Source organism: Pteropus alecto, unplaced genomic scaffold (assembly GCF_000325575.1).
Source record: "Pteropus alecto unplaced genomic scaffold, ASM32557v1 scaffold79, whole genome shotgun sequence".
Taxonomy (NCBI): domain Eukaryota; kingdom Metazoa; phylum Chordata; class Mammalia; order Chiroptera; family Pteropodidae; genus Pteropus; species Pteropus alecto.
The window spans coordinates 19,458,978-19,471,014 of NW_006494612.1; the positions used below are offsets into that span (position 1 = coordinate 19,458,978).

General features: G+C 33.9%; 1 protein-coding gene across 2 annotated transcripts in view; it reads left to right on the forward strand.

Annotated features, from left to right (window-relative positions):
* The window catches only part of LAMA2 (laminin subunit alpha 2), a 493,622-nt gene that overhangs the window by 435,712 nt on the left and 45,873 nt on the right, over positions 1 to 12,037 (forward strand). For both annotated transcript variants that reach the window (XM_006926157.1, XM_006926158.1), the window contains exons 46-49: positions 2,063 to 2,206; positions 3,181 to 3,314; positions 5,273 to 5,432; positions 7,842 to 7,966. In XM_006926157.1, the coding sequence (XP_006926219.1) occupies positions 2,063 to 2,206; positions 3,181 to 3,314; positions 5,273 to 5,432; positions 7,842 to 7,966 (563 nt within the window). The remainder of the gene's footprint in view (positions 1 to 2,062; positions 2,207 to 3,180; positions 3,315 to 5,272; positions 5,433 to 7,841; positions 7,967 to 12,037) is intronic.

The following is a 12,037-nucleotide window of genomic DNA, read 5'->3' on the forward strand; positions in this document are numbered from 1 at the left end:
GCCTCAAATATTAAATCTCCTCAGTGCCAAGTCTTTTTTGATGATGGTTTGGTTCACTCGATTTATGTTTTAAATTCCTAAAATCTCACTATATCTTACACCTTTTCCTGAACATTAAAATCTCTAAAGACTGCATTTCCCCTACCTGCCCTCTATTATAGTCTCTTTCTCTTTCTTTACTTTATCCTTTTTATCTCTAAGCCCTTGGATAACCTTCTGCATAGATGCTCCTCTACCAGGCAACATCTGACAGCCTCAACTGCCTTCTGCTCTATAGTAGTAACATCCAGAAGTAAAGTTGTACATTTCCTGGTTCTGTTTCTCAGCAATTCATGTTGAGTCACCTATTCCAATACTTCATGTGGAAGAGAAATTCCATCATTTGCAGAGCAAAGTACTAACTTTCTGACTGAAAACCACACAACCAGGAAGACTATCTTCTCCCAGACAACTACAGAACAACTACTCTGGGGACCAGAGTGCACCCTGGGGCTGTGCCCCTCCCTCAGTTATTAGAGGACTAGGAAAGCAGTCTCAGCAACTTCTAGTCTAACCTAGCTCTAGGCAACCACACAGAGGGCTCCACTAGAGTGAGCCCGTTTCTTTCGAGCATACGATTTTTCCACTTGGAGATGCAGTTTAGATAGCAGATTAGGTGAGAAGACAGTATACAAATAACATGACTTATGCAGCGTCTTTAGGAAATACAACAGATCTGCCATATTCTCAGAAGTCCTCAAACATATAAATTTACATATTTGTCACAACCAAAAATCCCTCTTTAGCTTTCTCTTTTAAATGCAACCAGTATTGAATCCAGCACCTCCTCAATATAGTCTACACCCCCCCCTTGAAGAGGAGTTTTGTTGCATCCCATACCCATACCCTAGTTAGACGCCTGGAGACCTCTCTTTGTGTCACCATAACATGGAAACTGGTTTGGTGTTCTAGGCTGCCTTGTCTGGAGTCTGCACAGGCCTTTCATGGGGGTTATAATAATACCGATTGGTTTTCTTCCCACTGTGAAAACCAAATGAGTAGCACAAAGTGCTAGAAGGAACGAGAAAATGAAAATTCACTGCAAGTGAGGGCCAATAGGCTTCCTGAAGCTGGGCATTTGAATGAGTGGCAAAGAGAAGTTTTACATCTTCCAGTTTCTGCCTCCTACTTTGAGTACTCTCACTAACGAAGGAACAGCTTCTCTCTGAGCCTAAGCAACTACATTGCTGTATTGAAAGTGTTCCTCTTTGATGGTATACCTGAACCAAAGGAGATTTAATCAAATAATCAACTAGTGTTATTCAGGATTGAAGAAAGGATCCCTAAATGAAGTAAAAATTAGTGCGAACAGTGTCAGTTCTGGTCACCTAGGAATTCCTTTCCTAGCAATTTATAGTCATTTTTAAAGTACCAGTCCAAAGAAAAAGATCTGTTAAATATATTAGTAGTGATAGACATTGGAAATTATTTCTGTTTCATTTCCTGGAAACTTAATAAAAAGGTATAATTTGTTCAAAGTGGAATGATTAATATTCCTCGTATTGTTCGAACATGTAGAACAAAATCTATTTGGCCTCTTTCAACTGTAAGAACATGGGCAGGTAGGTAATTTCCTCTTAAAAACTAAAAGAAAAATGGTTTCCTACTTGAAGTGATACCAAAATTGCTAAAATTTGAATCATAAAATTTCATTACACAACCTTAATAATGATCATTACCATTAGCTTCATGTAAAATCACCTTTAGAAAATGTTCCCATATTCATAAAGGAGTAAGGCATGAAGGTAAGAATTTGTTAGTTTCATGCCTCAAAAAATACTGACGTGCTAACAAGACATGGGACTATGAACAGCTTATTGTCAAAATGCTGGTAGAAAGCTGCTCTTCTCCGACCTCATTAATGAGTATAATAGTGTCTGCATATGGGCATTTAATGATACTATTCGATGGTAGGAAAAATAACTTCAAAGAAAAGATGATGATGGATTTGTGGTTGTTTGGGAGCTATTTAAACTTTCTGAGAGATTTAGTCTTAGTTCTTTGTACCTTGTTTTTCTTGAAGATCAAAGTATCTGTGTCTTCTGGAGGTGACTGCATTCGAACATACAAGCCGGAAATCAAGAAAGGAAGCTACAATAATATTGTTATCAATGTAAAGACAGCTGTTGCTGACAACCTCCTTTTTTATCTTGGAAGCGCCAAATTTGTAAGTCGAATATGCAGCTTTTCTTGGCTTACTTACCGTGTATATGTATAGTCAGAGGTTAATCCTTATAATGTGCAAAATGTATAGAACTCTATATCTTGGTCCTAGAATTGTGTAATGCAGCCTGTCAGATTTGTAAAGCTCACAACTTCAGAATCTTACCTCTCAAATATCTGAATTACCAAGTTAAGTTAGAAGGCAATGAAATGAAAACTTTTTACAGTATTTAGCAAATCTGCTTTCATTGGTGAGCATACCAGCATTTACTTTGAATTATATTTCCAGATGAAGCTATTTAAGAAGAAAAACTATTGGAATAAAGCTTTATCTTTTACTTTTCTCTAACTGAAAAATTACAATGAATTTTCACATTAAATGAAAATGGCATATTCAATGAAAATTCTTCCCACTCATGTTGAGTTTATGACTCAAAAAACTTATATTTATAAAAGCCCACCCCAAAAGTTCTAATTCCTTTAATTTGAACCACTTGACTTTGCATGAATAAGTGAATAAGACTTTTCAGCAGACCACTCATCACGTAAGTCAATATTTGGAATTTAGGTGAGAAGTTTTGGGTCACCTTGAGTAAAAAAATCATACCTAGTCCTTCAAAAACATCAGAGCCCTTGGTGAAAACAATAAATTATGAATCCAAATATTTGCTTTTATCTCTATAACAACTATCAGAATAAAAAAAGCCTTTCATCTCAAAAATCAGTCCTAACTAGAATTGGTTAAATTAACACATATGCCTCAGCAATATGGACATTTGAATTGCCTTAAAGATACAATAATAAAATATTATTTAATCATACAAGATAATAGATCATGTTATTTGAGAATTTTTATCATGAGGCTTCTAATTGTTTCGCATATTTATAAATAGTACCTATTGAAAAAAACTCTGCTGGCCTCCTCTTTTAGGGCACTTTATATCTGATATGTATCATTTTTGTGTTTCTCTGAACTAGATTGACTTTCTGGCTATAGAAATGCGTAAAGGCAAAGTAAGCTTCCTCTGGGATGTTGGATCTGGAGTTGGACGAGTAGAGTACCCAGATTTAACTATTGATGACTCATATTGGTACCGTATTGAGGCCTCGAGGTAACTAATTTAATAAAGATTAAGATAATTAAATGACAGAATTTTGAAGTGGTTTCCCAGTTTATGAGAAAACTTCTATTTCTGTTTCAAAAAGTAGTGATATATATGTACAAATTTTATACTTTAATATGTTTGTGTATGAATGAGTGTGAATGAGCATCTTTGTAGTACCTGTTAGGAACTGACGAACTTTCAAAGTATTGACCAGTGACCAGTTCATTTCAGAACCCTCATCTGACTGTCCCATAGAAATTTTGAGGTTAAGCACTTTCGGTCACACCACACATAAAGACGTACTGAGACTCGGCCTTACTCGGCACAAGCCAGAGTGTAAGAGATGCCATGGGTGTCTGTCTTTGGTGTGCACAGTTCTTCTACTCTGCATAGTGACCTTGCCTGAGAGACACATGCAGTATCTAAATGTTGGAATGAGTATGTCATATCCACACTACTTAAAATTGGAACAGGAAAATTGACTAATTCTATCTTTAAAGCTTTAATTCAATTAACTTCTAGCAGTATATAGATTACTTAGAGAACCCATTCCTGTCCTTAATACTTCCTTCTCATTTTCTCTCCTTTTTCTAATTCTTAACTCTCTACCACACACAAGGCAGCTAACAGTTAAGAGGTATTGTTATGGGCCGAGGGCAAGAGAGGAAGTTGATCAACAAACTGGTCAATCTGGTAATTGTTCAATCTAGATGATAATACATAGCATTTCATTCTATGTTTGTATAAGGTAATTTTTCCAAAATAAAAAGTTTAAAGGAAAACTTAATGAAAAGCAGTATCTTCAGTATCTTTGTAAGATCTTCTGTAAAAGAGTGTGTGTATGTATGTGAGAGAGAGAGAGAGAGAGAGAGAGAGAGAGAGAGAGAGAGAAGAGGAGAGAGAGAGAAGAGACCGAGACCAATAGAGACCAACAGTGCTTCCATTCGCGATGATGGTAGGCAGGACAATGTGCTTCCATTTGCACAGATGATGGTAGGCAGGACAAGGGTGATTAAGTACCTAAGGATTTAAGACTATTTATATTTACAAAGTACAGTTCTTTCATAAGAAGAGATATAGTCTGTTAAAGAAAAAGAATCTTGTTTGATAAATTCAATCTATTATTTCCAGGTATTTCAGTTAATTCTATACCCTCAAAGATTAAAAGATTACCAAACTGACACAGCAGTGAGAGAAATATGACATTAAAGTTTTGTTATCACTGCATATCTCTAAAAAGAGACTAGATTTTCGTATTTAACAATTCATGGAAATGAATTACTTTAAAAAAGAAAATGAAATATAATAATGATAGCATTCAAAATCATATTAATTGAATTTAAAAGTGAGGTTCTTATATACAATTTGTATACACAACTCTGAAAAGTAAATATTATATGATATACATTTAAATGGTATGCCAAGCAAAAGAAGATACACAATTCCAGAAAGACTACTTCAGCAAATCTGGATCCAAAATATAATAAGAGATTTTAGGAGAAATTATGCAGTTTATAATACAGAAGGGTAGATTATTCAGGGTCCACTTGCTGAATTAAAATTAGATATAATGCTAAATTAAGTAATATAAACTTGTTTAAATAGTACATGTTTGTAAATAGTAAATTGTTTTATAAAGCAATAGGAAAAAGCCTTTTTATTTAACCATAGCAATTTCATCAGCTAATTGCACTACATCATTTCATATCAATGGACACATGTAGAATCAGGGTATGTTGCTCACTGGTCCTAGTTGAATTTGACAATAAACATCCTGGAAAGATTAGACTCTGGGTTTTGATTTGCAATTTAATAAATCTGGAACTTTTGAAGCTAAACACCCAGATATCTCTAAAACAAGTCTTTACATTGTTATACCTTTTTAGTCTGAAGTTACCACAAGTGTGACAGATATTTCACTTTCTGTACCTTCTTCCATTTCCTTTCAACACATATCCTGAAAGAACTGGGAGAAATGGAAGTATTTCTGTGAGAGCCCTGGATGGACCCAAAGCCAGCATTGTGCCCAGTACATACCATTCAGTGTCTCCTCCAGGGTATACGATTCTAGATGTGGATGCAAATGCAATGCTGTTCGTTGGTGGCTTGACTGGGAAATTGAAGGTAATGTGTTTTTCCCATCCTGTTTATTTTATCTTTGTGGGCAACAACTCTTGACATGACTACTTTGAGGGAAGGCATGATAAAGCTCTATAAAACCTTGACCACTTTTTACTTAATTTGTGTTGATGAAAACAGGATTTTATTTTGAGCAAGAATTTTCTTCTTTGACTATTTAATACTAGAAACATAATCTTTTTAAGCCTGTATGTATTTATTTAAACAGTTGCTGTTTTGCCCTAATCTGTGGCATCATTTTTTTTAATATTCTTGTTTTAGTTGCCTCAAGAGCAAAGTGGTTTTTAAATATACTCCACTTTCTGAATCAATTTATAATTTATTGATAGGAAGCACTATAAAGTTCAAACTCACATCTAATTAAAAGATTTATGAATACCTTGGGAAATGTCACAGGAGTTGTAAGCTTTCAAATCATGATCCGATTTTAAAAGTTTTCAAGTTGCTCTTCTTATTCTTATAGAGTAATGCACTTAATATTCATAATTGCTTTATGACAGATCCTTGTGCATTTCAAATTGCAAAGTGCCTGCATTTTAAAGAAGCTTGTGGTGATTAAATGGAATTAGGTGTTGGAAAACGACCTGTGGGTGAGATATAAGAGCACACCCAAATATAATGAATAATCCCAGGCTTGTCAGAATCATCCTGGGATGAGATTAGTCAGAAAATGTGAAAAGCCAGGGTGACCCTAAATTTATGAGAACTCAGCCTTCATATAGAATGAGGTTGTTTTATTTGCTTTGTGTACGAGATGTGACTCTAAAGTATTGCAATTGATTTCACAACTACACACTAAAATCATCCTCATTTCTTAGAACTGCATATAAATATATATGGTACATAGTAATATATAGTTATATTGCCAACTTTCTCTCCTCCCCAGAAAGATAAATATAGGGTAGCACACAGCAGTACAAAAGCCATGAATTTTGAAATCAAATCCAGGTTGGATTCCCGGCTCTAACACTCACTAAAATATGACCTTAGGCAAGTTACTTAACCCCTTGGGCTTCAGTTGTCTCAAGTAGAAAAGAGAGATAAGAATATCTACCCTGCCTATTAATAATAACCTTTTGTAACATGTATAAAGCTATTGCTATGGGCTCAATAATAGTCAAAGTAATTTAAATTAACTTATTTAATTTTCACAACAACCCCAAAAGGTAAGTAATATTCTCCCCAATTTATAGTTAAAGACTCTAAGTAAGAGAGAAGTTAAATGGCTTAACCAAGATTATACAGCAATTAATGGAGGAACTGTGATTTGAACACAGGTTAACGGGCACAAGGGGCTCCACTCTTAATCATGTTTCACTGCCACAACGAATAGTGAGATTATGTGCATAGAATTTGTGACAGATACCTAAGACATGCTAGTCACACCTTAAATTGCACATTAAATAATTTTTATTGTTATCCAGATGTCACAGGCACAAAACTTTCGTAGGCTAATTTTAAAAAAAAGAGAAAACAAATGAAATACATTTTAAAAAAAAATCTTAATAATTTTGGCCAAGAGTTTCAAGGCAACTGCTACACCAGAATATGAACCAAAAGCTGAAAACAAGTAACTAAATCAACATACTGATGAAAATTCAAAGGAGCAGAAGATTTTTCCAAGTATAATTTTTTTTAAGACGCAAGAGTGAAAGGCAAAAAGCAAGTAGCATCTACAAGTAGAATAATCAACTGCTGGAAAATTAAGAGAGGCTCTGACTGATGACAGAGATTTCCAAGGACTGTCTGACACAAATGGCAGCGGCTCTGATGAACATTCTTTCTACAAGGCAGTAGTGTACCACTTGATCTCAACAATAGGACTATGTACATGTTGATGAGTTTAACCTAAATTTACATCTACAATTTTTAACTATTCAGTGACCATCTTCCGATATTTGTTCTAAAACCCAAACATGTTAATTGACTTTTCCTGCCAAATTACTGTGTAGTCAGTATGTACCCCTTCTCATGATCTCTGGAAGAAATGTTCTTAGTGATATAAGAGCACTAACATTTATTAAACACCTTCTCTGTGTCAGGCGCTGAATGTAGTAAGTACCATAAGTAAATTATCTAACTTAGTTCTCCTAATAATCCCATGTTAGAGAACAAAAAAAAAAAAAAAAAATAGAATCTTGAAGATAAGCAGCTCATCTAAATTCAAAATCTAGGTAATGTTTATTTACTAATGATGATATATTGATATAGCACAAAATAACCAGGATCTGTGAGAATATAATATAGTTAAAAGATGAATATGTGTACTACCAAGAATATCAGAAAGAGTGGATACTAACTCCTTCAGATTCTGCTGGTAATAACTCTCACGGGTACTTGAAGATTTTTCTGTGAAATTCCAAATTCTAACATATATTGTATTTCTCTCTGCAGAAGGCTGATGCTGTACGTGTTATTACATTCACCGGCTGTATGGGAGAAACATATTTTGACAGCAAACCTATAGGGTTGTGGAATTTCCGAGAAATAGAAGGTGACTGCAAAGGGTGTACTGTCAGGTTAGTTGAGATGGTCTGGCCTGAACATCACAAAAGCTTTAGCTTTATTGTACAATATTCTGTTATCATGTCAATGATAAGGAGCAGGCCTGAAGTGATTACATTCAACAGTGGATTTACCACGAAGTTAATGAAAGTTCAAGTCCATTCCCCAATTTGTATAGGTACTTTTCAAGGCCCTGGGAGGTGCTCTAGCAGTACTTTTATACAGTCACATATTTTTATAAAATTTGCAAAGTTCATGTATTTTAACTTTGATCAGTTAAGACTACTATCTCTTTCCATTCCAACTTCCTTTCATGTCCAGGAGGATTTTTGTGTATGGGACTATCCTGTAGTCATCATTTCTTTTTCTTGAAGAATATTTTCCTTCAAACTAATTGCTAGACATCACAAAGCCTGGATTCAAGCCACTTATATTTATAACAAAATATAGAACCCTGGTGCAAGTTTTACCTCCTGCAGGATTTTTCATATAACACCTAGGGCTCTGTAAGTGTTTTAAATAAAAACCCATGGGCCTTGAAGATTCTGCTTTAGTAGAGAAGGAGAAGAAGAGGCCAAGATAAGCTGGTAGAAAATGCCAAAATATACATCAATTATAAAGAGGTTAAAATGTAGGAATTTAGAAATATTTAACAAGCATATAAAGCACATAAAAAGAATAAATATTATTATATAAACTTGAATTGGAATGTAAAATAATTAGCTAATAATGGAGGATATCTGAGCTTAAAAAATTTAAAGCCCACTAATCAACTGAACCTATAGTGCTTTTAATTATATTAAATTAAATAAACGGAAAATTAATATATATACATAACAACTCTAAAATCAATAGGTTAGAAGTTTGCATTTTTTATTTCTGATTTAAAGGGCATGTGCTCATTGCCAGGAACCAAATTCTCTATTAATGTGGCAGAATGCATGTCACATATTTTTCTCACCATCTCTATAGAGTTTCAGAGAAGAAAGTAGTCCCCTAAAATTGTCTCTCTAAAAGTTTTAACCTCCAACTCTATTTATTTTGTCATTAAAGACTTGTCAACATGGCATTGAGAACATTTTAAAAGCCTGAGCCATTTGTAGTTTAAAGTGGTTTGGTCAATAATCTCCAATGAAATCCAATATGGAATGTTATTTGTAAAATTCTTTCAGTGCAACAAAAACAATGAGTCCACATTAATATTCTGCTAGTCACAAATCAACACCAACTTTTCCCTAAGCATTTCTTCTGGTAAATTTATAAGTAGGATTGTCAAAAGCCTATTATCAACAAAACATCAATATCTATTTAACAGTGTATATCATACGATAATTAAGATAACATCACTAATTATCAATTCTGCAAAGATCTCTGTGCCTTTAGTATGTAAAGTATGTGAATTGATTATAATAGTATTAATTATAATATATATTATATTTTAACATATTATAATATATATTATATAATATATAAAGTATGTGAATTAATTATAATAGCATTCATATATATGTATAATGCAATTTTCAGATTACAGCTGTTCACACTCACAACTTCCTGATACTAGGATGAATATGGTCCAGTCCTAGGCATCAATAAACTTATAGCCAAGAAGGAACAAAGAGAGAAATACTAATAGTCAAAATGCAAGGCATAATAAAAAATCTCTTTAAAAAAGTAAACTCCGAGTACACTACAATTATTCAAATTGGGTTAATGGCATCAAGATCTGCTTCATGGAGGAGGTGACATTGGAAGTGAGCCTTGACATAGAGTAAACGTCCAAAACAGGAGATGGCAGATAGAATGTAGAGAGCATTCTAGTGCAAGGGATGAGTGAAACCAAAGTTAGGAAGGCTAAAGGCAATGTGTTTTCCAAAAAGAGCTAGTGAAATTTGTTCTGCTATATCACATGCTTTAGAAATGTGAATTCACTTATATAGGATTGGCAAATGGAAAAACAATTTTGGTAAGAGGTGGACGTCACATAGGTTTATACACCATTCTTCCCAGCATATTAATATTTGCACCACCAAGTCAAGGCAGTAGAATGCAAAGTATAATCACACAGCTGAAGACACCAAGCTCAGGAGTACTAGGCCCACAACACAACCTATACATAGTGCCCAGTCACCCACAAACTTTGCCTTGGTTTGACCAATGTTCAATGCCCAATTCTCCACTAAAACTGTGTATTTTTACCACATCTATCAGTCAGCAGGGTCAACCCTCCCTTACACTTCTTGTCATCAAAGGACTTATTTTGCTCTCCACATCTCAGTCACCAATTTAAGGCCAGACTTACTTGGTTTTGGCCAATGAATGAAATGAAGTAGCCTGATCTACATCTATATCTCTAGCTGTTCTCAGCACGGACCTCTTTTCTGCAGATTTGCCTTTTGTTTGAATATGAGAATCTCCTATAGCATTGGAGTAGGAAGGGGCCTTAGAAAAAATTCAGTGATCTAATTCTTTAAGCTCACATTTGAGAAATTTAAACCTGTGTTAACTGACTTATAGCAGGGCCTTAGTGAGATTCTACATCAGACTCCAGGGTCCCTGCTGTCTTATTTGCTATCTTTTCTATGATACATTGAGAGAATAAATAGATTAGACATGAGGACATCAAGGTATAAATATCCCAGAGTTTTGTATAAGAAAAATAAAATGCGATTTTTTGTTTTGATTCTAATACTTATCCTGACATTGTGTAGTAAGGTTTTATGTTGTTTTTATTTTTATTTTATTTTTTTAAACTATAAATGACAATCCTTTGGGCCAAAGCATCCAGAAAACTGTCAATAGTGACTCCTACAACGCTTTCTGATTGTCATTGTAGCGTGGCAGTATATAATGCAAATTCCTAGTATTTGAGAACTTCAAAGAACTTTTCCTTAAAAGTAGACTCTACACAATGTTCTCTTCTCTAGAATGTAATGCTCCAGAATTTAACAGATATAATAGTTATAATAATGAAGGCGATATTAACAAATTTACTACAAATTATACTGTTAATAGGCTAACTTAGTTCCTCAAAATTTTATTTAGCACTTTTCATGAATATTGAAAAATCATCTTTAAGTTTACATTAAAAAAAGTTTTAAGACATCATTCAATTTTATTCCAAATTAGATAAAATTTAAAATTACAAAGACCTATTTATGAAAGACACAATAAGACTCTTCCTTTCCTTTTGTCTTTAGAGTTTAATTTCTCTCTGGTCCAGGAATAGAAAGCTAATTTGTCTAATGTGTGTCACAGTTCTTCCTTCACAAGCCCATTAATATTTTTACACTATTGTTTTTCTCATTAGCCAAGATTTCATGCAAATAATATTCTAGGCCCCTGTTATTTTACGATGACATTACTATAATATTTCTCAATATCTCCTTTCTACCCTCAAGTTATTACAACACTCCAATCTCAGAGATTCAAATATATGCTGATATGCAGCTATTTAAAGTTTAAAAAATATCTCCACAATTGAGACTTACTCTGTAACATCAATTAGATAGGTGAATAGATAGATAGATCATACATACATACATACATACATACATACATACATACATGATAGATACATTGATACATAGATACATAGATGATAGATAACTTTACATTTGAAAAAGAAACCTTTAAAAATGCTATATTTACAAGACTTACCTTAGATATTCATTAATTATTCAGTCAATATAATCTCTGTGAGGCAATCTGCTATATATACTAAAATTTTCTTCATTCCACAAACATTCACCAGATTCTACTATGAGCCAAGTACCACACTGAATACTGAGTTTGTGCCTGGCATGGAGCCTGGCTTATCTAGTTGGTCTCATAGAGATTACGTTCTAGTGAAGAGGAAAGATCAACAAACACTCAAATAGAGGCATCCTTCATTATCTGAATCTAATCTGTCCCAGAAAAAGCTATTGGATAACAAGTATTCAGAGAGTAGGGACCTATTCCATTATGGTTTTTTTTTTTCCTTTATAACTCTAAATTTGTACCCTTTGACCACCTTCACCCATTTCCCCCAACCTCCACCCTGTTATGTTGTGCATATTGCAAGTGTAATAATGTATTCTCAA